General features: G+C 42.8%; 3 protein-coding genes and 1 non-coding gene across 6 annotated transcripts; 2 read left to right on the forward strand and 2 right to left on the reverse strand.

The window, feature by feature from the left end:
• Nucleotides 1-9,061: 9,061 nt before the first annotated feature.
• Nucleotides 9,062-15,094, reverse strand: rpn1 (ribophorin I). Its single transcript, XM_034585187.1, has 10 exons — nt 14,701-15,094; nt 13,952-14,016; nt 12,386-12,692; nt 12,085-12,294; nt 11,806-11,998; nt 11,576-11,675; nt 11,352-11,490; nt 10,561-10,680; nt 10,210-10,455; nt 9,062-10,130 (listed from the first exon to the last, which is right to left on the reverse strand). The coding sequence occupies exons 1-10, from the start codon at nt 14,938-14,940 to the stop codon at nt 9,948-9,950; spliced, it is 1,803 nt and encodes a 600-aa protein (XP_034441078.1). The 5' UTR covers nt 14,941-15,094; the 3' UTR covers nt 9,062-9,947.
• Nucleotides 15,095-15,393: 299 nt separating this feature from the next.
• trnaf-gaa lies at nt 15,394-15,466 on the forward strand. The gene has a single exon. It is a non-coding gene; the product is annotated as a tRNA-Phe (tRNA).
• A 1,317-nt stretch (nt 15,467-16,783) lies between these two features.
• LOC117761367 (ras-related protein rab7) lies at nt 16,784-23,857 on the forward strand. 2 transcript variants are annotated; one of them, XM_034585196.1, is made up of 6 exons: nt 16,784-17,228; nt 18,919-18,981; nt 19,187-19,313; nt 20,191-20,409; nt 21,605-21,733; nt 22,280-23,857. In XM_034585196.1, exons 2-6 carry the CDS (start codon nt 18,929-18,931, stop codon nt 22,373-22,375), a joined length of 624 nt encoding a protein of 207 aa, XP_034441087.1. In that variant the 5' UTR covers nt 16,784-17,228; nt 18,919-18,928; the 3' UTR covers nt 22,376-23,857. The 2 variants fall into 2 exon arrangements, with proteins under 2 accessions (XP_034441087.1, XP_034441089.1); XM_034585198.1 differs by having other exon boundaries at nt 16,837-17,040; nt 18,917-18,981.
• On the reverse strand, nt 22,856-27,193 carry hmces (5-hydroxymethylcytosine binding, ES cell specific). Of its 2 annotated transcripts, none has more exons than XM_034585193.1 (7): nt 27,035-27,193; nt 26,687-26,876; nt 25,734-25,877; nt 25,402-25,629; nt 24,907-25,064; nt 24,320-24,512; nt 22,856-24,210 (listed from the first exon to the last, which is right to left on the reverse strand). In XM_034585193.1, the coding sequence occupies exons 2-7, from the start codon at nt 26,873-26,875 to the stop codon at nt 24,019-24,021; spliced, it is 1,104 nt and encodes a 367-aa protein (XP_034441084.1). In that variant the 5' UTR covers nt 26,876; nt 27,035-27,193; the 3' UTR covers nt 22,856-24,018. The 2 variants fall into 2 exon arrangements, with proteins under 2 accessions (XP_034441084.1, XP_034441083.1); XM_034585192.1 differs by having other exon boundaries at nt 26,687-26,894; nt 27,035-27,153.
• Nucleotides 27,194-27,582: the final 389 nt, after the last annotated feature.

Consider the following 27,582-nt stretch of genomic DNA (forward strand, 5'->3'; position numbering starts at 1 on the left):
CATGTGTAAGAAGTATAGGCTGTTCTTTAAAAGCAGCATTATTAGTTTGACTTTTGATACTTATCTATTTATACAAGTTTGTGGACGATAGTTCCTATTCAATATTTGAATCATAGTCTCAATAGGCAAACGCAATACCCTTCAAGGGACTTCACATTTAGGCCTTTTAACATGAGTCATTCCATAGAATATAGTTAGGAATATGACGATGTGTTTTGTTATCTGTCTTTAAAGTTAAAGCAGATGATCAAATAGATAACAGCTAAATAAAACAACAACCAGTTTATTATTATTATTATTATTATTGTTATTATTATTATTATGTAAAAGTCTGACAGCTTATCCCCCTCAATAAATCAAATTCACAGTGGTAGGCTACAGCTTAATATTATATTTCTGTCTGCTTGCACTTGTTTTGTTGCTCAATTTTCTGTATTTTCTGCACGAGACTGTGTGTGTGTGTGTGTACGCACGCGCTCGTGCACGTTTTTCGTCAGCCACGATATTATATGCACACTGCATTAGATGCCAGGGCCCTTCTCCTTCTGATTATTACCAGGGGTAATATTTCATCGGCACCACGCAATCTTTGTTCTGTGTGAAGATAATAAATGGCCTAATCGTTATCAGCAAACTGCTGGGGGTGTCAGCACCGACCGAGGCTGGGAGCGGGGTCCAAAGTGCCTCTGAATAAATTGGTGTTCCTTATCTCTCACTCCCAGATTATCGCCGCCTTTTCAAACTTGCACAACAAATACATTCAATGCATCTAATGCATCATTTGTGCGGTGGGGGAGATCCCGCAGGTTGATAGAGACAGATAGGCGCAGGGAATGAGAAATATTTACACGTTTTATATACGCTGCTGCTGCGGTGCGGCCAATACAGGCTGTGTTTGGCACAGGGGCCCCGTGTACTGGCCACATGCACCAGTGTGTGTGCGCGCACTTAACATATCAATACATGCTATATTAAACACACATCACTGTCATATGATGCCTATCTGTCTGATTAGCTCCACCCGCCCCACCTACTTTAACATTTAGAGCACCTTTTACAAATACATCTTTTATTATGGAAGATGATTATAGCACCAAAAAAAAAAAAAAGTGACTCATTTACAAAACATTTTTATGATTTTAATATATTTATAGTTTAGACCAATCTCTATCAAAACAGGATAAAATACAAATAATGTGATGATAATAATAATATGAATACATTTTAGTCGTAGACACACTAGGACACCTTACAATATCATAAATACCGCAAATGAATAGTAAAATAAATAAAAAATCAGATTAGGAGATTTAAACACCTATCAATACAAGATATGTGACACAAGAATAAAGCTAACCCAAGATTAAAATAGGGTTAAGAGCCAAAACAGTATGTACAGTATATGTGGACACGAAGAGTGAATAAAAGTAAAGCTAAAGGTTTGAATCTGATAAGCTCAATTTCCTACTGTAACTGTACTTGGGATAATGATTCCCTGCTAATAAACACATCGAAACATGATAGTGTTCAGTTTGTAACATGCTCCGTGATTTCCCTGTGATTTTGGTCAGAGCAGGCCCTGCAGTTATAGCACAGGCCTCACGTTATATAGGCCCGTGTTATCATGGGCACAGCACTTTAACAGTCTATAATTTAGTACATAGAAGACCTGCTAAATTTTATAATTGATGTCAGGCCAGTGCAGTTTAATTTAACGACCATGCAACCCCCTCCTCTCCTCCTCCTCCATTCACGTTTCTCATCAGTGACCTTTTCCTGTGTCTTCAGAATTGCATTTACAGCCCATATATTCAACCTGGTGCAAAAAGTAATGATGCTGCACAGAATTTGTTTTTTGGAACGTGCACAATCGAGCATGAGTAGTTATGATGGACACTTGTGTCAAAGAAGAAAACATTTTACAGCACACACGCGCACACGCACACTCTTCCCTTTTAATACCGTGGCATCTCCACCGGCCCCGGTGCTCTGATGGTCTCCAAGACAACCGAGATAACGGTGCAGCAGTTTTCCATATCGGTCCCGGAGTCTATTATAGCTCGGGATTAGCTCTCTTTCCGAAAAGGTCACACACAAAGTCACCAAACCTGCCTTTTTCCTGTCTGCACGCACCCTGCGGCTCTCTGTCCGAGAAGCCACATTCATAAACATGCATGTGCCGTTTTATTCAATGCCATTAGACTAATAGCACCGCGTCTTTTCTTTTCTCTACACTGGTAATAAAGATGAGAGCCGTCTGGGGGTGTAGAGCAGCCAACACAGAGGGAGAGATCCCCACTGCAAGCACAGCCAGTCAAGGGAATGTGCTGTCATGTAGCGGCCCCTGGTGGCCGTGTGCGTGTGGGCAAGCTTCAACACCGCCAGTCCAAAGTTCCAGAACACCTACTTTTTCACTGAAGTTTAAGCAGGAGAGGTCCAGTGAAAAACGCTAAAATTGCCCAGTATTTTTTTTAATAAAGTGTAGGTCTCCAAAACCTGGGAAATCCTGTACATTTGATAGAAAACCTGTAATTGTCTGGGATCCAAACATGTTAACTCATGGTTTTCCTGCAACCGTGGGAAAGAATGAAGCCTCGAAAGTTAAAGCAATTCATCCGTGAGACCTGTGTTGATGACTTACAAACCCTCTGTGTGAAGACTGTGATGTGTATTAATACAGACTGTGTTGCATTATTAGGAAAGCACTGCACTGCAGGATGTCGTGCTTGTGTATTGCTGTAAGAAGTGTGCGGAAGTCAGATGCTCATCCAGTCAGCAACATGAGAACAGTATCAGACGGAGGATTCACATTAGGGGGAAGCATGCAGCACTGACTCCAGACTCAACAGAGCTAGTTTAGAATAAACTGAACAGAGGGTGAAAGCAACACAAACTATGTCATTTGCTTTGCTTTCAATAATATGTTCATTATTTATTGCAATATATGGACATATTGTAAAAATATGAAATGAAATGATATTTATAATTCAAACTCAGGGTCAAGACAAAAGTTATTTAAGTTAAGTTAAGTTTTTTAAAATAAAATACATACAGAGGCACAAGTAACTGTACCCATATCTCCACAGCTGGGATGGTAGCATGAAGTGCTATGTTTTAAACCAAGATCATTTCATCTTCAGAATCATTATACAGCAAAGCATTTTATACATGAGATTTCTTAGGAAAGTTCAGAAGTTAAAGACTCCTGCTGCCACAAACATTTCTCTCACACTAGTTTTATCAAGCGTGCTTTGTTGTGGTTTGACCACAACAATATGTTACAAGCAGGAACATCGCCAATGTTGGGATAAACTGTCCAAACAATTTTTTATTTTTATTCTAGAGCGAATGGCTGGTCTTTTCGGGTTAGGGCCATTTTAACTTATTATTTAAGATCCTTGTTTTTTAATCTTCAGTTTTTATTTGTTATATGTTTTAATGTCAGAAACACTGAGACTTTACACTTTGTAAATTTCTGTAACAACTGGGAAAATAAAGGTGTTCTAAATCTTTTGTCTGGTTGTGGCAGTCGGGTTTCTGAGGTACTGAGTGACTCAGAAACTGTAGTAATCAAGCAGCGCGCAGACAGAGACTAAGTGCACAGCTGGAATGTTCCAGCTGGGATTCCCGGTGGCTGGACAGGAAGTTAGAGGAGCTCTGGCAGGAAGTGTGTTCTCAGGGAGGGCCAGCATCGAGCGGAGAGAGAGAGCGGGGGATGTTTCCTGTTGGCTCTCTACACGTTCAGACGCCTCGCTTATTCTAACTGCCCCCATTTCTCAGGTCAGTTCACACCCAACATGAGAAGTACATAATGAAGCATCCACCTAGGTTCACTGTATTAAATGATAGGAATGCTATGAGAGGACAGTGGTGAGCCAAGACAGTAAATTATGTACACAGGGTAGGATTGTGTCACAGGATGCAGATGTCACCACATAGAGTGAAACTTCCTGCCCATCAAAGCAGTCAGTGCCACTTTAATGGACTCACCATCTGCAGCCCGCAACAGAAAGTGAGTCTGGGCTCATGGAAATAGGGCGAGAACATTCAGGAGGGAGCGGGAGAGGAGAGCAAGTGGAGAGGGAGATTGGAGGTAGAGATGTGATGGAGCGATATGTGGATTGCAAGAGGAAAAATCTCTTTGTCTCTCCTGAGCTCAGTGGACAATCAAAGTTTCCTATCAGCTCTGGAGTAGGGGAAATTGGCTGCCCTGGGAAGGAGAGGGCCACTCGCACAACCAATGGGAAGTGCCCCTGTCACTCTAATCAGGTCCGATAGAGAAAGTAGGAAGCGTGCGTGTGTGTGTGTGTGTGTGTGTGTGTGTGTGTGTGTGTGTGTGTGTGTGTGTGTGTGTGTGTGTGTGTGTGAGTGAGCGTGAGCGTGAGCGTGTGAGCATGTGTGCGTGTGCTCAGAGGTGTGTGCTTTTTCACACTTGGTTTCACTCGCCCTCATATGATCCAAGATGATACAAACTCTAAAGGAGCGTCAGACCTTCATCTGCTGCTGATCCCCTGCACTGAGGGACATGTATGAGCCACGTGGGCACGTTGTTTGGCAAAATTTGCCCTGAGAGCCATGACCATCAGTGCTTTGATGGAGTGCCATGTGGCAGAGATCAGTGGGTCTTAGTGGGAGCTGTGGACAGTTGAACACAAGAGCTGCAAGGGAAGAGGATTACTGTCTCATCAATACAAATCCATACAGAGAGGGAGGTTGACATCAATATGCACAGATACACGCAGAGCACAGAGGCCTTGAGCAAAAGTGTGTGTGCGCGATGTAAACATCCGCACACGACGGTGGACTTTGATGCTCGCCTTCTTTTGTGCCGTCCATCTTTCCTGCACTCCCTCCTTCCCCACCTCCTCCATGCCAGACAAGAATGTGTCTCTCTGCACCCAGGGCCCAATCCCCTGTTTGAAGTCCCATCTCCAACTCTGCTCTCCCAACTCTGTCCTTCCCTTCTCGCATCTTGTCCGTCTGTCTGACTGTCTGATCTGTCAACCCTGCTGCTCTCCACCTCCTGCAGCTGCGGCGAGGGCCACAGACGCCTTCATTGTCCTCCTCTTCCTCGTCCTCACGCGTCTGCACCCGGCCTGATCACACCTGCCACCTGCACAGGACACAGGGTCCCGGGGCCTGAGCCGCAAGGCTTTCATCCACCCCTCACCTCGCCCCTTCAGAGCTTCTCATCCCGGCACCCTGTCACTGAGGAATGGCCGCTGCACAGGGCTGGGGGAGAGAGGGACACAGAGCTGCTGTTGTAGGGCTATATGTTTTAAGCAGAGCCAGAGGGAATCAACGCAGGTGAGGTGTGTGTGTGTGTGTGTGTGTGTGTGTGTGTGTGTGTGTGTGTATGAGGGCAAGTATTGAGTTTAGATTCGCCTCATATTTCTTCTGTTCTATGACAACCATTTATGGACAGCAGGATTGACTGAATTGAATGAATGTTGTGAGGAGCGTGTGTGTGTGTATGGGTGTACGTATAATAACATGCTGACAGTGAGGGTGGTGGCTCTGTCTCAGTGATTTATGAGAGTGTGCTGTGAAGGGTCTTCTGAGCAGGATATTGTTCTGTGACTGGTGACTTCTGCCTCTCTCTTTGTGTGTGTGTGTATTTTAGAGTGAGAAAGATTAAGAGGGAGAGCGCTGCAGGTGAGCCCTCAATGTAATCAATCACCGCCACGTCACGAGGCCTGGGGCTTGTGGATTACCCCTTCAACTGATACCTAGTCTGACTCCACATTTTTTTGCATATTCATTATTTTTCTGGCAGATAAAGAGAGAACACCCTCTGCATCATTACTATACTTCAGGAAAGGAAGATAATAATCAGCCATATGCCTGAGCAGGGGTAGGGGGTGGGCATGGAAACTCAACCACATGGCATAACCAGTCCCACACCCTTCATATACCCCACCATTTACCTCACATACACACACACACACACACACACACGCACACAGACACACACACACACAGACACACACACACACTTTGTCACATCAGGATATAGTGCTGCACATGAATTCCGGTTTAAACAGTATTCTGCTCGGCTCACACCAACAGATAAACCGCAGCTCTTCTGCGACCAGTAATCACATCCTGGGCCACAGGACACGGCTGGAACTGAAAAGACTGAAAGGTCTCATCATGACCACTTTATAACTGTGGCTGATGGGCTACATCAAGAAGATGCCAGGTTCCACCCCTGTCAGCCAGAAATCTGAAGCTGCATTCGGCACAGGATCGTCGAAACTTGACAGTTAAAGACTAAATGGGGATTTCTGCTGAGGCTGCAGATGGTAGAGTCAGAGTTTAGTGTCAACAGCACGGATCTACTAACCCAGTCCAGGCTGATAGTAGTAGTGTAAATGTGTGGGGAATGTTTTCTTGATTCATTTTGGACATAAAGACACAAAATAAACGTCATCTCAAGCAGGGTTCAGGAACATGAACAGACTACGAACAGGAGATTGGCAGCATGAATGTGCAGCGGACAAATCTGCAGAAATGATTTCGTCATGGAAAAGGATCTCGACGTAAAGTTCTCAGCATGTGACAGCAAAGCGCAACGGGAGGAACTACCCGGTATTAGTATGGTGTTTTTAAGAAAGTGCTCATTGAGTGTATGGTCTAACATCTTATTAGAGGGGCCTATTTCAGGGTGATTCTTGACCCTTAAAGATCAAATTTGAAAGAATTACGCTTTTAATAGTGATCTGTTCTCATATAAAAGTGAAGCATACGACAAAATTATTAACAATTTTGTCCTTCTTATAGAGGATGATCAAATAATTCCTCCACTGTGTAGAAATACCCGGGCGAATATTCTGCCCCACAAAGCCAAAACACAGAAACACTTTTTTCTATAACTGAGTTAAGACCCTCTTTACTTTGGCCTCCGTCTCCTGCCTCTCTCCATCCGCTCTCCAGATGTCTGTAGACTTTCTAACCCACTCAGATCCTCCTGCTCACCTGTCTCCTCTTTCCCATCCTCTGAGCTTCCCGGCCCTCAAACACTTTCCTCTATAAATCAGCCATTTCCACCAGCTCCTTGTCAGATCGTCTGCTTATGACTCTGTGTTTCACTGTGTGCCTGCTTGTAGTAACCTGTTATCTCTACCTGCCTGCTTGTCCATCCGTCTGTCTGCGAGCCGGCCCCTGTTAATTAGATCTATCAGGGTTCCTTCACTGCACCCGCCTGCACCAGCCCGAACACAAGGAAGCTTTATAAAAATACTTGTTGTGTTTTGTATGCTCTTTTTGGAGTGACTAAACCGTAGAGCAGCGCCAAAACGTTCAGGTTTCATGTAAGGTCTGTGACTATTATTGAAATCAACCTAAAACTACTTTAAAGTAAGTATTTTACTCTATCTGCGTAAGGCTGAGGGCCTTCAAACTTAAAATAATTATTCTCAACATGTTTCTGTAGATTTTTCTGTCTGGCTTTGTCAGCAAATTTAAGCAGTTAACATTTTAAAGTAATTTGATTCTAATAACTCCACTGTCATTTACCTCAAGAACTGAACTATCTTTATATTCTGTCTCTGTCCATTATAGGCTGCAGCTCATCTTTTGAGGGTGGTGGGGGAAGCTGGGGCCAATCCCAGCTGACACTGGGGCGAGAGGCGGGGTACACCCTGAACAGGTCGGCAGCTCATCACTGGGCCAACATACAATTATAAACAACCATTCATTCTCACATTCACAACTATGGGCAGTTTAGAGTCTCTAATAAACCTAGGCTGCATGTCTTTGGACGGTGAGAGGAAGTCAGAGTACCTGGATAAAACCCTAAAACACGGGGAGAACATTTAAACTCCACACAGAGAGGACCCGGCCTGCCATCAGGTTCAAACCCTTTTTGCTTTGAGTCGACAGTGCCACCCACTGCACCACTGTACCACTCCGATCTATTATTCATTAGATGAAATAGAGATGATATAATAGGAAATTGGTGGAAAAAATGTACAGGGTTGCAGAATACTTCAATGATTGTGTAGATAATGTAAATGCTTGGAAAGTGGTTCAGAACTAAACCATGTCGACTTCAATTTATTCTTCTGTTTTTTGTTCCCAAAATCCTGTTGACATTATTCAAAAACTGCTGCTGAAATGTAGATTCGAGGATGGAAGGAGTATCCAGAGAGCTGAGGCTTACTGATGAATTCAGATAAAGTGTTTCCATATTCACCAATTTATTCTCAAAAACTTTTCAGATCTGATCAGGTTCATCCACACATTTTTTCTCCCCGTGGGAATCTTTACTTCTTATTACTCTAACATTGATACTTGCAGAGTGGAAGGCAGATGTGAGCTGAACACAGTCCGTGGTGTTGAGGTGGATGTGTGCGAGCAGCAGCAGTTGGCCTGCTGTGCTACCCAGTGAGAATCAGACTCGGCGGCTCTCCACACTCTCACTGCTGCGAGTCTCCTGAAGTACAAACAAAAATGCCATTGTGTGGCCTTTCACCAGCCTCGAGCATCAGTGCTAACAGACATTGTCTTTGCCTTCCCCCTGGTGTGTATTTTCAGAATGATTATTGTATGGCACATACAATATGTTAACATTGTCATTGTGAGGCAATGGGGGCCTGTTATTATGGAGCAGGAAATGACCTGCCAGGACCCGTGGTGACCTCAGAGGGAAAGCGGCGACCTCAGACTGACCTCGAGTTTGTCCTGGGCTCAGACTGTAATCGAGGCAGGTCGGCTGCTCCACTGACTAGGGAGGGAGACGGTGATAGGTGGGGTTTCTCTGAAACAAGGAAGGCAACAATGTGCTGGAAATTCCCTCTGAGGTGCCAGTTTAAAATGGGCACTGGTCACAGTGAACGTGTGGCCTGATTTTATATTTGGTGGTTAGTATGACAGTTACATTTGTATCCGTTTTTCAATGGCATGGAAAAGAGTACAAATGCAGGGTAAAACTTCAGGAGGAAAATAATCCTCCATCAAAATCTCGTGGTGTTCTTTGACACAAGTGCGCCCTCCTTTGTTGAACCAATGTTACTGCTCCTCCAAATGAACTAATACACCAGTAAATAAAACCAAACAACTCCATCATCCATTTTTATACACCAGCTGTGTCATCACAATAACAATTATAACTTTTTCTCCACATTTTATTTCAAATTTGACAGCATTCCATTTCATTGCCCATTTCACAAACATCTGTGTCCCATTTCTCATGTCTTTCCTCACATACGACCTAATCTCATGTTCACTAATCTCATGGGAATCAAATTACCATTTACAAAACAAAAATCATACAAGTTATAGAAAAAAATGACGGAGGAAGATCAAAAACAAGCATTTGGGATGTCGCTTAAATCAGAGCTTTAACATTTGTTTTCCCCAAATATAAACGTCAGTGTGGGGCAAGTAGAAAAAGGTTGTAAGTGCAAGAGAGCAAAGATTGGACAAGACTATCCCCTCCATTCTAAAAGAGCCAGAGAGGGTTCAGTCTTAGAAAACAGTAGATCTGAGTAAAGACATGAGACTGAAAACACATGGGCCCCTCAGCTATTCATTAAAAAAAAAAAAAAATCCCATAACCGTACATTCTTTAATGGGGGAAAAAAAAAAAAAAAAATACAGAGTCCAGATTTGAAAACGAAAACGAATGAAGCGTCATGTCTGAGCAAACGGTGACAAATGTAGCAGACACAAACAGAACCAAAGAAGTTGTGATGTAGCTGCTGTAGAGCAGAGCATGCAGTGACCTCCGGTTTATCACAAGGCACAAATACACACGTGTTTGGATTAACCCATCACTACTGTACAATGAGATGCAAAAAAGTCCATGTCTGGGTTCAACGATAGTAAAAAAAGGTTTAAGCATTTGTGTCACATTTCTTTTAATTCTTAAACATACAAACAGTTGTATGGTGTAGCAGGGGTGGTATGTGTGTACGTATGTGATTTGGTGTGGCAGGAGTAGTTTAGAGGGCATCCAGCAGACTGTCAATGCGACTGACAAGCTCCTGTCTCTTGCTGGTCAGAGTCTTCTCGCTCTCGATGTACGCCTCCTTCTTGACCTTACCCGCCACAAGCCGCTCCGCCTCCTGGCAGGAGCGACACACCAGCTCCTTCACCTGGCCATCTAGCTTCTGCACCTCGCCAACCTGAGGACGCGAAAGAGGCAAATTAATCTGGCTGCACACACACTTTATGTAGCTTACACACACGCATGCACACGCACACCTTTTCAGCCAAGTCGGAGCCCTCGGCTTTGAGGCGGGCCTGCAGCGAGCTGATTTCGTTGGTGAGAGCGCGGTGGTCGGCCTCCAGCGTCTTCCGGCCGCTGTTAAGCGCCCCGGTGTCGCGGGACTGCTTGTAGCGGTTGACCACCTCGTCCATGTGTCTGTACAGGCCCAGACGTTTGTTAACCAGAGTCAGCACCTGCTCTGTGATGGAGGCCACCTTCATGCGTACCTCAGCAGCAGGGTCCTGAACAAAGAACAGATTTAAATTTTTTTTAAAACATACTTATAGCACATGTGAGTGAATCATATAAAAAGGGTGAATGCAGACAGACAGAGACCACCTTCTCACCTTTGTGATGGCAAAGTCAAGGCGGACATAGATGATGACAGTGAAGAAGAGAATGTAAAAGGCCGCAACAACCAACAGAGGCTCCTGCAGCATCAGGATCTTATTGAAGTTATAATGAACCTGGCAACAAAAGGGAACAAGTTCATTATTAGTTTAGATACGAATATCTTCTCACAGTTCAGTGTTTCCCATTAATTATCCAGACTTTGTCCTGCAACAGTTTCATAATGAACCAACATTTTTTGAAACAGCTTTATAACTAATAACCAACCTAATTTCAAGGGCTGAAATAATTTGCATAATAATTTCAATAAATCGTTTTTTCATAAACAGAGGTTTGAACTGAACCGAGGATTTGGAGAACTGTTACAGGCCTACAAATTTGTGAAAAAAATACTTTGTTTAGAAATGAAGTCATATTCTCAAATATGAATGAGTGGGCTAGTTTCAATAATTACAATCAAGCCTTAAAGATTGCATACAGATTAAAAGCATCAATATTCACACATACAGCCCATAGAGGCTGCAGTATCACTGCGATCCCACAGACAAAAGCAGACTGGTAATTTAGCTGTTCTCACGGGCCTCCCTCCACAAAGCAGGTGTACTGATTTATTTTTATCACTTTTCAGAATAAAACCCTGATCTTACAGACCTGCTCTGAATGCCTGGACATGTTGTTAATCACAATTATTATTTTCCAGTCACATCTTGGAAAAAACATTTTGGTAAAATCATGCTGCACAAAAATTCACACAATTATGTCAAACGTTATGTTATGTTGGCCTTACCACAACATCCTGAATGTGCTGCTCCACCAGGTTGTTCTTGCTGGCGATCAGCACAGGTCGGCCAAAGGTATCAAGATATGTATAATGCAGCTGGTTTGGCATCCGATCAATTTTGTACGGTGTTTCCACATGGATGTTTCTGGTTGGATGAGACAGAATAAACTTTGATGCAAAAATCTTCAACTCAACTTGACGTTTCTGTAGATTTTCTTACAAACACTGACCTTGCTCCCTCTGGAAGGATGATTTTCACCGTCATGGAGTCGATGACCTGGTCATCGTACACGTGATCAACTAGTCTCATCTTCAGTGCATATTGGTCACCTAGGAGACATAATGATGCGACACGTTTGCAACACACCCTTGCATTCAGTAGTTATGATGGAGGAGTTTCTAATTTATGGATGGTGTGTTCCTCAGAAGTTTATGCCGGGCTAATCAACAATCAACTCACCCAGGGTGTAGAGGTACTCGTAGCTGGGCAGATTGTAGCCAATGATGTAATGAGTCTTCCAGCCTCCAAACAAGGGGAAGCGAGGCCTGACCTCCACCTCCACTGAGTCGTCCAGAACCTGAAGGTGGGAGGTGGAGATGTTTCCGATCTCATCTCTGTAGTAGACATCCTGGGCTGAGGCAGGGAGGATGGTCTGAGGAGAAAAAACACATTCATTATCATCATCATAACCTTAGCAGTAAAAACAAGTCCGATGACAGTTTGGGTTTTATAGAGCACCTTGAAGGATTTGACAGATGAGATGCCACTGTCTGACTGACGCTGGTAATCGTAACGTGAGAACGGGCCCTTCAGGGCGGCTCCTGTGTGCCTCAGGTCGACTGTCTCCTCCACAGCAATGTTGCCCCAGTGAGACACCTCAATGAGGCGAGTGATGCTGCTGATGGTGAGGAAGGGGGAGTTGTTTTCGAAATGGAGTTTCATCGCGTCCTGAACAGAAAATAACACACAGCACAGAATGTTTCAGTACTCTTCCTCACAGCTTCACTTGTAAGTCATACAAATGTTGTAGGAGCCGCACCTCACTGAACGGGGCCACATCACGGAAGGGTCCGTAATCAATAAACTCATCTGTCTTGGTGGGGTTGCCGAGCTTGGTGTAGGTCTCCACAGTTTTGGAGGCCAGGCGGACACGTGTGGTCTGGCTGCGTGTGGGGTATGGTGAGTACAGGTAGTGGTTTCCCTGAAACACCACCAGCTGGCGCTCGGCCTGAGTGATGTGTGTGGGGAAGGGCTTCAGTACATGGCTGAATGTCATTTCCACCTTCACCATCAGCTGAGCACCAGCTGGCAGAGTGGAGGGCAGCTGCACTCTGTAGAACTCCCCACTGCACAGGAACAGATGACAGAGAGAGGCATGGATTAGGTACAACTTTCTGATGGTGTTCATGTTGCTGCTGTTTGTTTTCAGGAGGTTATTCATGAATAGAAAGTGAGGAGTTCTAGCACTGAAACCAATAAACGACCTAAATATTTATTAATGAGCAATTTCAATGACCTGACAAGTTGATGAGTGAAATGTTTATCATCAGCCAGTTGATCGGTAATTGTCAATAAGAACTTTGACAAATTAATACTGTCAGTTAATCTGTAAAAAAAAGATCTTGGACATTGGTACGATGTGAGCAGGTACTCACCCACTGTGGGTCTCACAGTTAACAGAATGTGGAGATCTTGCTATGTCTGAATCAAAACTAGTAGAAAAGCTTTCCGAGTACTGATTAAGCCAGGGAGGCCCGTCTGTGACTACATGCCCATCACACGCTCAGCTGCAGCAGAAAGTTATGCAGACACCCGCCTGCCTAAGATGTTAAAAACTTGAAACAATGGATGTTTCCAATGGATTGACTGGATTTATTCTGACTGTGACATATGGGTCTGTGTCTTTGTAAGTAAGAGCAGGGCTGCAAGTGTGTAATGAGTGAATCATAATTTTCTTTGTTTATGCAACTGTTAGTACATGTAAAAGTCAAACCCTTGTTAAAAAGAATTTGCATTGGTAATTTTTAATGAGTAAAACACTTCTCCATTATGCAACATTTTAATTTTGTCGGTTAGTGGTTCATAATCAGTCAATCTGAGCCCGCCAGCTATCATTATATGACAAATAAGCCTCTTCAGGAAACGGTCAAAATATTTTGGGGCTTCCAGTGCAGAAAGTAGTAAGGCAGGCCAAGACTCCATCTTCCATTGGTCGTACACCGTTTACAGTCCGACTAGTTTCTTTAATCACAAGAGTCAAATGTTTCTCTACACAAAACCCAAACTGTGATACCTTTTGTAGGTGTTTTAGGTCCCTAACCCTTTTTTCTAGTATTTGGTCTAATAGAAAGTTGATTGACCATATTTTGACCAGTGGGAAAACAATGTCTTCCATATGTTTAGAAAGAATAAAGTTGTATACCCTCGTCTGAAGGCGAGAGGAACAGGATATTGAAAAGCATTCCCTTGGAATTGAGATGCATTTTTAAAGTACGCCCTTCACTTTGACAGTCAAATCAACTTCTAACAAAGCAAATGTTAAAAAACATTTTTAAAAAAGCTAAATAATCTGCCTTGGTGACCATTTAAGAGTGTGATCTCTTACCGTTGGCCCTGAATTGATGTCTGCTGGAGCTCGAGCATGCCATTCTCTTCTTCAACACCCTTCACCTGTGAAGACATAGCCGTTTGAGCATATTCTCCTTGACATGAAAACACTTGCAGACAAAATAAATGAATTGTGAATCATTTACTGGATGATGCAATACATAACAATCCCTTTACGTAAATGTAAGTAGCATATTATCCCGTCTACAGACAAGTTTCATTCATTGAGCAAGGGGGCAGACCTGCGCAGTCACACACGGAAGTGAGCTGTCCAGCGCATACGTGTCATTCAGCCACTGAGGGAGCGTGCAGCGCTGCGGAAGTCAACGTTTTCCAACCTACATCCCCAGTTAACATTAATGAATGAGGCTCATGTGTCCCGAGCTGCTCGTACACACATACATTACTGCTGATAGCAGCTGAGCTCATGTGAAGGTCTTGCACAGCGAGTAAACGTCTATGAACTGAAGCTAACGGTGGCTAAGTGCGGCTGTTTGCTAACACAGCTCGCTCACAATGAATCGTCTCACACAGCTACAGACTGATTTAATGCACAAAGCAATTGAGTTAATTCACCACTGCATCATTGCTGTTGTTACGCACAACGAAACACGTGAGAGCTGCAAGACTTAGCGAGCGAGTACATGTAGCCTCGTACAGACTAGCTAACTGGGTGAAGCTGCTAGCCGGCTGCAGGCTGCAGATGTGCAGGCGCTGTTTCATCTCGTTCATTGACGTTTGTCTCACCGATGCTCCGATGTAAGCCAGGTGCGGGGCCAGGTCCGCCTCCACCGCCAGTATGAAGCTCTGGACCCCGGTGTGTCCCTGGTTGGACAGCGCGATCTCCGCGGTCATCTTCGCCAGATGGGAGCTCAGGTCCACGGTCTTCTTCACCTCCTCGTTCACCAAACCGTCCGCTGAAACCCCCGAGCCCACAGCGGCTACCAGGAGCAGTAAGGCGGCGAGCACAGGCGCCTTCAGAGCCATGGTGGAAATGAATTAAGAGCTGAATGCCGGGATAAGGGCGGATAATGCCGAGGGGGAATGTAGAGCAGCAAAGAAAGGCCGCCGCGCTGCTCTACATCAGAAACGATGACGCTACACTCAGTCCGACGTGATGACGTCACAGCGGGGTCTTCACAACGTGCCGTGCGTCTGAAGCGATTGTGAAATGAGAGAACGATCACTACAGTTGATATTTATGAGGATTGTTTAAAATATTACCGTCAACAGTTTATCTGTGTGTTCTACTCTGTGTCGATTGTCTGTAAGGTATGTTATAACCTCTCGCTGCCTGATGATGGCAGCAAACATGTGAGGTAAATTTACCTCACATGTTTGCTATCGATAAATCGACGAACCCAGTTATCATCGGGCAAACATCACAACAATGATTAAAGTTTATATTAATATGGTGTTCATGTGACCGATCTACAACCCGCCGAAATAGCTCAGTTGGGAGAGCGTTAGACTGAAGATCTAAAGGTCCCTGGTTCGATCCCGGGTTTCGGCAGCAGTAGAGTGGTCTCTTCGGAGCCATGTTTTGGAGAACGATACAACCACACAGGATACACACCAGATCACATGTTATGGCTGTCAGTTAGATTTATACAGCGGTTAAAAACAGGTTAACAAATGTTTCTTTGGACGTTACTACATAGTTAATTTGAGAGAAGCTCTATGAAACGCACCCTGAAGATCACATGTTTCATAACCTTTTGAATCATTTTCCAGAACCGAAAATGTCCTTGAATTACTGTAGGGGAGCTTTCTGAGTACAATGTTCCCCCGAACCAAAGGTGGTGTGCTGGGTATGACTGCAGAAAATAGAAATCTCATGAGCTGACATGCAGCTGACGATCATTTGTCAATGAAATGTTAAAATACATTAAAACACATAACAAGGATGTAGATAAGAACAGAATGGAATAGATTATATGATTATGGCCCAGTGGATCTGCAAAATTGCTTGGATGTGGAATTTACTTCCATTGAAACCACAACAAGGAGGCCAGAAAAACTTGCAGCAAGAAATTACCTTCATAAAAAAAAAAAAAAAAATACTTAAATAGAGTCAACAAAATCTAAGTCATCAAGACATTTATTGGTCATCATCACATGACCAATAGCTATTGTAAACTGGTCAAAAAAGCTGCTGATGCATTGATAGTTTAGTGCACTCGGGTGGCACCACTGGCAGACAGCAAAGATACATAGACAAACATATGCTACCAGTGTTAGAAACATGTGACAGACCACAGTGAGGAACCAATCCCAGCAGCGGGTGAAGAGGGTAGCATGTCACAACTAAACCACACAGAGCTAAAGTACAAACAAAATTTAAACAACAAATCGTCACTCACAACGACCAGGACCAGTTCTAAAACTTGTTTCATGTAATGATTGTTTGAATCAGTATAATGTTTAAGATAAGATACGATAAAATACGACTAATCCTGAAGGAAGTTCTTGTGCCAGCTTACTCCAAGAATACAGCACAGAACAAATAAAGTAGAATAGAATACAGGGGGGGACACAATAAAGAATTTAATCGAAAATACAAGTGAAGATTAAAATAAAGTAAAAATATAAGTGTATTGTAAATTAAATAAAATTAAGTTTATAGAAAGAAACTACTACTGATAATGATAATAAATGAATGTGATGATGAACAAAAACAACAAAGTATTGTTACACAAATTGCACGTGAATGGTGTTTTTCCACATGAGCAGTGATTCAACAAGTAACACAAAGTATGACATGGGTGCAGTGCATGTGCAGTAGCAGCGTGCATGTTTAAAGCGACCAGTAGAAACAGTAAACCAGCTACACACCAGTGAACGTGTGACTTCTCCTGAGCAGCCAGGCGTGTCCTGCACGTGACGTCAGCGCTCACCGACACAGCTTGTTTTGGAGGAAGTGCACCGAGCTAGGCTAGCTGTTAGCTGCTAGCGAGTTAGCTGGACGGCGAAAAGCAAGCGTCAACGAGAGCCAGGGCGACGTAGACCGTCTCCGCCAAATCTCCTCCACAGCACAAAGGGAGACGAGCGTCGGCAGCGGCGGACTTGATTTTGACGAGCAGAGTTAGCTGCGAGTGGAGCTGTCCGAGATAATTTAGCTGTCGTCGCCGTAAACGTGTTGTTTTGTTCACGGCAGACATTTGAAGCCGCTGTTAGCTAGTTAGCTAGCCTGCGCGTCAGCTAGCGCCCCAAACCGCGGCAGAGGAAGAATCCAGCTTTGAGGGGGTTTTTTTCACCACAGCAACATCGGCCAGGTTGGTTTATGTTGATTTTAGTTGTTGGTTTTACGTGACAAAATGTGTTAATGCTATTGTTTCACCTTTGTTAATACACCCTGGTTAGCTAACTAAAGGTTAGCTTAAATCAGAAGTGTCACTGGATGTGGTAATTGTTTGTAGTCGAGGTAATCAAAACGGTTTTTACCTGAAAAAAACATTTGCACTTATGATGTTACCCTTTCTCCAAGCTAGCTAACTTTTTCCACCATTTGCTTTGCACCCATTCTCCCATGCTAACCCCGTGTCAGTGTTTTTGATGCCTTTATGGTCCTGAGGCTAAATAGTGAGGCAGGATTGTGTGCTGCTCTATTCAATGTAAATATTCCCAGTCGACAGATTGATTCCAGCTATGGGTTATTCCGTTATGTGTGTTGAATCCCGCTAATGTACTCGCTGTGCTAATCATGGTTGCCAAGTCATGGTTCCGTTAGTCCTGTGTTTTAAACCATGTGATCAGTCCCTGACACAGTGTCATGGGGTGCAGATTATGAGAGCCGCACGACAGCTCGTTGCCTCTTTCCCCTCATAATACGACTGACATGGATTCAAACAGTGTCTTCTTGCGCACAGAAGAGTCTGTTAACGTTAAGCGATGCGAGGATAAGATAGTTTTTCATGAATGCTCTCTGAGGTTTAACCTGATCATAGTGATGTTTCAAAGCCCTTTTGTTTGGACTTTGGTCTTTTCAGCTCTATGAGGTTGTTTATGATTACAAAGCACACTGATGTCTTGAGCAGGCACAAATATGAGAATGGTTGATCAGCTACTGATTTCAACACAAAGATATGATGTGCTTCTGATCTACGTCATTAGTTAACAAATATGTGATTGACGGGGAGATTTTTGATTATGGATATCAAGAAAACAGAGGGAAGTCGAATGGAGGAAGCAGATATACCATGAAAAGAGGAAGAGTTGAGGGTAGCTGAGGTCTAATTTATGAGCATCTGTTACTCCAAATTTAACAAATGGGATGTAATCTGTAAGATCTGTAACAATTACAGTGTGACTCATGCCTTTGATTGCAGAGTGGAATTCACCATGATGGATTTCTATATAGACTAATTATTTACAAATCCATGGTCCAAGTCTCTGTGTGCGTGTGTGTTTCGGTTTCTAACATATAATGTTCAGAATAATAAATCTACAAACCTTGTAAGTTGGTTATGAAACAATGCATTTCTTCCCATTGAATGGTTTGTCAGAAACATTCATATCACATAATGAATGTTTTATAGTGAAACAAAGGCAAGCTGCTGAAGCAGATGTCAATTTAGTTCAACAACCCTAGCACTCAATTGTCCAACATATTTTGAAAAAAAAATGAAAGAATGTAGCATATTGTTTTTTGTTTTAATAATTGTATGTTGTTCCTCATGGTACAGTGCAGTCCATTATTTTATTTTTCTTTGTTTCTGAAGTGAAGGAAACTGCTATTGCAGACGTTGCACTTGATTTCTTTCCTAGAACTTGTCCATTTCTTTGGAGTGTATTTTGAGAAGCTCACAGACCCTATCATCTTTCAGTAAAAGCTGTTGACTCATATCAGGAGGGTCATCATTTGGACAAAGCTGTGTTCCTCTCTTATAGCAATTCCAGCATATGTCTGCTTCTGTTAGGAGGTTTCTTCTTTTTCCCTATAACCTGTGTTGTTGTCGGTTACAGCTGTGGCACAATGACGTCAAGGAAGAAAGTTCTACTCAAAGTCATCATCCTTGGAGACTCCGGGTGAGTGGTACTGAACATTTGCCTCGACTCTAAATGAACAACAAATAGGCAACTCACTGTAAATATATAACATTTGTCAGGGTATTGAATCTTATGTGATTGTAAAACACTTCATTGTGTGTGATTCACCAATCAATCATACTGGTGACATTTTCTGTTTCACTTGTTTCTGAATGTTGTCTTGTGATTGTTTTTTTCTCTCTAGAGTTGGAAAGACCTCATTGATGAACCAGTATGTGAATAAGAAGTTCAGTAACCAGTACAAAGCCACAATAGGAGCTGATTTCCTCACAAAAGAAGTCATGGTTGATGACAGACTTGTCACAATGCAGGTACTGAAGAAATAGTTCCCTCAGGAATGTCACACGGATATGGTGTCTTCTCACTGAAACGCTATTATTTAACAATCACCGAGTACGGTATAAGGCTTAAAAGGTTGTGATACTTAAAAGCATGCTAATTCACATTGCTGATAACAGTTATGGACTTGTAAGAGTTTTCAGGGTTTATCAATCAGAAAATTAATTATTTCTTTTAGTTTTCTATAAAAGTGGTCTATTCAAAGATTCAACTTAAAGCCTCAAATTGATTGGACACAACTAATGGTCAACAGTCTTTTGTATTTGTTATTGAAAACAAGTCTCAGGCCTTATCTTTAGATGTATAATTTCACAACTCCAGTCATTTTGCAATCACAGCTGTATTTACCTAAAACTGAGGTATGGAGGTTAGGCTGTTTATGAATGGGCATCCATACTTTACTCTTGTAAACTAAAGAGTGGAGTCAAAGTCAGATTCAGAGTTAAGCATAATCTTAATTAAGAGATTGGTCATTGGTCTCTATACTTTGGCTTACAAATACATTTTTATTTTACACAGTAAGTTGCTATAAAGCTGAGTCAATTTTAATTTCTTCTTGCAAACAGCACCATTACCAGTGATGTCAGATTAAGAAAATTATTTTGAATACTGCAGACAACAAAACGCAATCAATAGTAAATAAACTTCTACTCCACATGCTTTTACTTTAGCTGGTATAAACAAAGGTAATGAAGCAGATCTGGTTAAAGTGAACTATTTTAACACCAAAGTCAAAGAGATTGCCTTAATCTCTTTCAGTGATCAGATTATTTTGTGCATGTAAATATTGTATGTTTTCCTTGTTGCTTACTTTTCTCCACTCTGTATCTCTCGCTGTTTGTATCTTAGATCTGGGACACAGCAGGTCAGGAGAGGTTCCAGTCCTTAGGTGTTGCGTTCTACCGTGGAGCCGACTGCTGCGTCCTGGTGTTTGACGTGACGGCACCCAACACCTTCAAGACCCTTGACAGCTGGAGGGACGAGTTCTTGATTCAGGCCAGCCCTCGAGACCCTGAGAACTTCCCCTTTGTGGTGCTGGGCAACAAGATTGACTTGGAGAACAGACAGGTGGGTCCAAATCACCAGGTTTACATCTATTTACAACATTTTACTATGTTAGTTTTTTTCAAGGAAATGTTTAGTTGACATTGGCAACAACTGGGACTTCAGACTCTAGAGCAGTGGTCGCCATCCCGTCGATCTCGCAGTCTTCACTGTCGATCCCCCAGCTCTCTGGACTCTCTGGACTCACTGGCTGTCGTCGTGCCGCAGATCAGCTGTTTGTCGGTTGTCTGTTTTTCACACACGCTGTGTGTCTGCTACTGGCGGCGGAGCTGCAGGTTTATCTCCTGCATTTCCTTCAAGAACAAGTTGGTCTATGTACTAAACTAAATGTCAGGACTCTACTGTATGAAGATGCGCATCTTTGGGTCTGTCGATAACAATCAAAGCCCCTTTGGAACAAATGAGTGGATTCAGAAAGTGAAACGCTGGAGTGCTTTTACTTTGAAACGGGTTCGGAAAGTGTTGTAAATACATTTGTGTCATAAACAGGTAAACATTGTGGTTCACAGCAGAATAAAAAGAGAAAATGATCTTTCACCTGAGTTATGTTTATCTGATGAATTTATGTCACAATCAAAAGGTTGCAACACTTTCTGTATGCCTTTTCAAAATAAAAGCACTCCAGCGTTTCTGTTGATGGAATCCATTCCCTTGTTTAAAATTTATTTTTTAATTGTGAAATATTTGCAGGAGCGGAAGATGCACGGCTTCATACTGTGTAGTACTGGTATTTATTTGAGTACAAGGGACTTCTTTCATACAAGGCAATAATCATATTTGTGGCCATATTCAAATCAAAGCCTATATGTAAAAACATTGTGCTGCAGTAGCAGCTTCTCTGCAGAACATGATGTGGAACTGAGAAGCTACATATTGTGCACTGTAAATATGAATTGATATTAATTTTAATATTGTGCATTGAATAGAAAAAGTTGCACAACTGCCCTTTGTGTATATTTATTTCTTGTACATTCAGACTTTAACAGAAATTTTTAAAAATGACCCCAAGTGTTTTTTTTGGAAGATATCAGGGTGGTAGATCTCGGCTTACGTTTGGAATTAAAAAGTGATCTTGGGCTCGAAAAGGTTGGTCACCACTGCTCTAGAGTAATGGGACATAACTAAAAAAGCTCAGATAAAAGAGTCAATCTCATCGGTCTCGTGATTCTGTTGTAACGTCTGCTCTTTTGTGATTCAGGTAACAACCAAGAGGGCACAGGCTTGGTGTCAGAGCAAGAACAACATCCCATATTTCGAAACCAGCGCCAAGGAGGCAATCAATGTGGAACAGGCCTTCCAGACTATTGCACGCAACGCTCTTAAACAGGTAAGCGGAGGCCAGCAGGAAATTCTAAGCTGTGTCCCAATTCAGAGGACGAGGTCTACGTGGCCCATGAAGGAGGCGGTCTTTGTGGGCAGGGTACCGCAAAGGTTAAACCAAAATGAAACAGTCTGGTCTACAAAGGCTTTCTGTGTTGGCCCTTATTTTTGTTGCTTAGCAACAGAGCTAAAGTGGGACACAACGAAAAAGTTTTAATACCCCTCAATTTTCAATTTAACTTGTGTTGAGTTGAAGCGTGATAGTCAAGCGATGGATGTCTAATAGCTTGCTGACACAGTTACTTATTTTGAAAAACCATTTATCACTGAAGCGCATTTGTCAGCCACATTTGAAGGAGCATTCGAAATAGGACCACCTAGTCACGTCTTCCATTACAACCTCTGAAGGATGCGGCCCCTGAATTGAGACACGGCTCTAGTAGGCAGTTTGACCAAGTCATTAATGTTGAGATATAACATTTGTCATCATGTTTCCATGGGAGCTGGGTGGTTTTGAGACAGACACTCACTCACACATACTGTCTGATTTCAGGAAACCGAGGTTGAGTTGTACAACGAGTTCCCAGAGCCAATCAAGCTGGACAGGAACGAGCGAGCCAAGCCGTCGGCGGAGACCTGCAGCTGCTGAGGACTCTGAGGATCATCTGGGGTCGGCAGGGGGTCGTCATTGCCCTCACCACCCTGTCTTGCCTTGTCTATATATCCCTTTTCCCATGACCCACTGTGTTAATCCCATTGCCCGACATACAAGCAGCATCCCACTCATAGAGTATACTACACACAAACATGCTGCACTCACCTCCTTATGTATACAAATCACACATTTTTTATAAAGTACAAGTCTCCTAGCCCAAAGAACACGTTAAGGAAACATTATGGCATTTACTTATTGATGCTTATTACTTCCCAGTCTCTCCACACTTTTGTCATAGCGGTGGTGGTTTGGGCTAAATCTCATTTTCTGTTCCATGTATATCGCTGCTTTCACACCCAGTTTTGCTTTTATTTGGATACTTAAAGTGGTAGATTGAAGCATTATCTCTATACATGTTTGTGTTTGAGTTAGGTTGGACAAATTCATTTTTATTATTCTTTTTTTTTTTAATCAAAGCTTCTCGGGCAGTTGTGGTTGTTTTCCTACATTCACAGCCCAGCACTGCTGCATGAATAGAGGACACGCCCCTCCCCCTTTTCATTTTACTTGTTTGTGTTGTGGCTTAAATTCCTTTCACACTCAAAAACACATGACACCATGTTTTCACTGTACATCATGCAGGCTTGTAAACTAAACTGGTACATGAAGAGGGAGTGAGTAGTGACTTAGTGAAGGATCAGTGAGTGACAAAGGGCATGTGTGGATCACGTTAATATGCTGCCTGCTGGTTCTCGTTAATTGGCAAAGAATTGAAAATACAATTCAATGAAAAATCCATCAGATGCGTGTGTACAGATACTTTTTTTTCGAACAGTAACTGAAGACTTGTTCATTCATCTCATGTTGAAGCCACAATACATGCAGTTGTAGCTCAGGCTGAGGACATCCTGTATATCCAGAATCCTCGGTGTAAAGTGCTGTCACTAACATATTGCTGTTCCTCTATTGGAGAAAATGAAGGTTTATCTTTTATTAAGTTCTTGGTATAACATTTGACATGAAATGAACCAAATCAAGACAGCAGGTCATTCTGACAGTCCTGGAGAGGAGAGTTTTCTCAAGTATAAATATCACTCATAACCGAGTACTATTAGCTAGAACGTTTCTTTTTACTGTCAACTATTGCAAGACTTTGTATATTTGCAAACCTCTCGATCATGGTTGGGGGAAGGCTGTAAAGGTTGTGTTGTAAATCTCCATATCCGACTTGCTAGTGTTGGCAAACAGTTAAAGTGCTTGACATCTCTTAACCGATCTATTGGTGTTAAAACTTTGAAATGCATTCTAGATTACATACAACTTTGAAAAGAGGAAAAAAAAAACATTGGGGGGACTATTGGCATTCATCATTATTATATTATTAATATGATAAATGCATAGCATCTGCATTGTTTCAATGTCTTTGCGTTTCAAGTAATAAGGGTAATAAAAATCTTGAATAAAGTACACTGTTTATTTCTGACAATGAAATATTGAATATTAGTCACATCTGTGAAGCATATACATTAAAGATATTTACTAGCATAAGCAAAAACTGTAACATACAATGTTTCTCATGCCTTTAAAACAGTAAAGTAGAATCAATGAGACCTAAACGGTCATCAAATGTGCAGTTTTCACTCCTTGGTTCTCGGTTTCTTATTGGCTCCCTGAAGCCACTGCTGAAGTGCTCCAGTAGACTTCTGCTGAGTCTCTGTCTTTCTTTCTTGCTCTTCATTCTCACAAGTGTCCAACTCCTTCCTCTTAGAGGTTGAGCTGCTTTTTAACCAGCTCATCATCCTCTGACTGCTGGCTGTGGGTTTGGGCTCCTATGGGTCAAAGGTCAGATTTATCAGATGAAACCTCCACTTTACCAAATAAACAATATTGCTAGATTTTTCAAAAGTGAGTATTAATATATGAGAGTTAATCTAATACCTTTTTACTGCTAGGATCCACAGGCTGAAGGCACTCTGGAGAGTTGTTGCGTGAGTTGTTGACGAGCGACGAGACGGGATGAAAAGTCAGAATGTTTTTAGACTGGAGCAGTTTCAGGGCATCAAGAGACTTCACCTCCCCGAAGTTGAGCCATCTTCTCACTTCCTCCTCGCCATTCAGGATAGCTGGCATCCTAAAACACAAGCATACAGTATGCTACAATTTCACACAGACAAATGAAACTAGAATGGTACTCGGTAAACACATACCTCCACCGAGGCCAAATAGTCCCCTTAAATTAAATCAAGCTGCACCAAATTCCACACACATAGATATTAGTCCTCTAAGCATGCCTCATTTTTTTCATAAAGATATCTGCATCGTTTCTTGAGAAATTCACTCAAGTGTGCAGAAACGCCCAGTATCGCAATGGTAACAGAAAGTGAAAGTCCTCATACCCCACCCTTCCATCAAGTCTCAATAAAATCAGTTCAGCACTTTTTGTATAAGCCTGCTGACAAACAGAAATGAAAACAAAACCTCCTTGGTGAAGGCAATGAGTGTATTGGCACATTTACTGTTCTTACCTATCATGGATGCTCTGCAAGTTTGGGGAAGCATTCACAGTGATCACGCTGTAAGTATAAAGGGGTTCTCCACCACCTGGAGGTGTCCAGCAGTCAAACAGTCCAGCCATAGTCAGCAACTTCCAGCCTGTCCATTCACATGGTGCTTCCTCCCCTCCCTGCCACACACAGCAAAGAAAAAACAGGCAGAGTCACATTAAAAGGTTTAAATGGTTCAAGTTTGCATATTAAAATTTGGAGACTGGCTTTTTTTGTTTTACGACTTTCCAGTCCAAAGCTACATACTTAAATTAAAACTAAACCAGGCTTTGGTTAGAAATCTCTGCTAAAGGAACACCTGGTGGACACATGCACATTTTTGCCTCAGCTCCTCTCTCACACAGGAAATTTTCAGCCACTCTTAATTTCCGCCATAGCTGTATTCTCTCTACTTTTGCTCTGAATGAAAGCTAATTTTCACGGCGCTCATACTGCTGAAGAAAACCCAGTGCGAACCTCCGTTGAGTCAAGGGAGGACCCGTCTGCAGAGTGTGCCGTCTCTGAATTCTCCTCAGTGCGAGCCGAGGTCGGGAGGTCATCCTGATCTTCTGCTTTCTCCTGACTGGATCCTGCCGGAGTCTGAGGGAAGTAGATGAAGAAAGGCTGCTTGTTTTTCTCCTCCCGCCTCCACTCGTAAAACCCATCAGCCAGGATGACGCAGCGCTGTCCTTTATTCAGGGGGTACTTTGGAGAGAAAGGGGAGCGATCAGAGTCCTGAAGCCCACAATACAAAGCATGTAGATAACAGGGGAGTAGCTGAACACTGCAGTGTCTCTAACCCTACACACCTTGTATGATTTCTTCTCCAGTATGTTCTCACTGCGACAGTTGTTGGTGCTGTACTGCATCTTGCTCGGATCTTTCTCCTTGAACCAGGCAGGTACGAGACCCCAGCGCATGGAGGCCAACACACACTCATCCACAGGAGCATCCTGAGGACACACATGAGGAGTGGACACAATAACATGAGCATCTATGGAAGTACATAGTACCATTCTGAGGCAGAACAGTGGCCCTGTTTACATGGAAAACTATTGACCTTATTCTAAACAAGACATTTCCATTTTGATGTTTATAAGAGTTGCTTACAGAATATTTGATTCATGAGTGCAAGTCCGTGGATAGACCAGTGAGAGCTGTTGAGAAGATTGCAGGTTTCTCTTTGCCTTTATCTACATGGATATGAGTTAATGTATCTGATGTTGTTTTTAAATGTGACCTGCGCCCTGACATGTGGAGAACAGTGTTTCACTCCCATGTTAGGCTGTAACGTGTGTTATGAGAGTGACAAATAAAGCTGAATCTGACTCTGGATCATATCATAACATGTTAACAGTAATATTTATGGTACATTCTATAAGTAACTCATGTACACATCATAATCAAAATAACGTCTTATTCAGGATATGGTCAACAATCGGAATATTGCTCTCCATGTAAACATAGTGAGTGCTGCATATGTTTATGACTGTGTCAGATGTGATTTATGAGGCTAATTCTTTTAGCTCCCAGGTTATACTGCACATTGTTTATGTCCTTATTGGAGGTAAATATTATAAAGATTAAAAGCAGCATCAATACAAAGCGGACTTTACAGGTTGATTACATTATTTAGTCTCCTCTCCTCATCTAGCAAAGTTCTAGTGAGGATGAAACCCTCCCATGATCCCTCTCCTCTCTCTTCGGGTGTCCTTTACTTTCCTCCATGTCTCCCACACAGGAGGTGTTGTCCAGCTCTTACCTTGTCGAAATGCCTCTGGGACAGCAGGACGGGGCTCATGGTCTGGGGGCTCTTGTTGTAGGAGGGCCGGTACTTGTCCGCATCTCCATCCCTCCAGCGGGGCTGTCTGCGCTGCCCTCCCCGGGTCCTGTAGGAGCAGGCTCGGCTCACCTCGTCTGGAGCCAGAGTGCACGCGGTTCTTCCACACATCCTGACGGCAGAAGCGAAACTTTAAAAACACCAGAGAAGAGGAGCTCGGTTAGTATTCTACAGAGTTATTAGCATGTTAGCTTAAATTCATGCCAGGGCACTGAACCGTTCTTCTTCGCTGGCTACAAATACAACGTGTAGAATCCCTGTTGGTGTTACCTGTTGTTGAGTGGAGAGGTGTAGTTGTGTTGTTGTGTTTTCAGATGTCGTCTCAGGAACCTGTCCGGACACACGTCTCCTCACGGTCCCCCTCCCGCTGTTTTCTGAACACCCGCCCCTATCCTTCTTCTGATTGGCTCACCGTGTGATATTCTCACTTCAACCAATCAGCACTCTTCACAGCAAAACCCTGACCAACCCAGAATAAACTATCAATAAAGGAGAGCGAGTACCATCCAATCAGAGGCCGGATAGTGACTTCTCCTCCAGTCACATGCCTTTCCATCTTCCGGTCACAAATATCCCAAATACAGGCAAATAAACATCTTTTCCCACAACATCAGTTCTTCTGTATTAGGTGAGCATCCGTGCCAGTAAAAGCAACACCACATTGAAAAACACATTTCAGTGACAAACAGTAGAATTAGTTGCAAAAAGCTTCTTTGGCAGAATATTCATCTATTCATGAAATAACATGATGAACTTCTAAAGGGATATCAGGTAACAGATACATGTATCTCACCCTGCCTGTGGTGTGAGGGACAAAC

Source organism: Hippoglossus hippoglossus, chromosome 5, assembly GCF_009819705.1.
Source record: "Hippoglossus hippoglossus isolate fHipHip1 chromosome 5, fHipHip1.pri, whole genome shotgun sequence".
Lineage (NCBI taxonomy): Eukaryota > Metazoa > Chordata > Actinopteri > Pleuronectiformes > Pleuronectidae > Hippoglossus > Hippoglossus hippoglossus.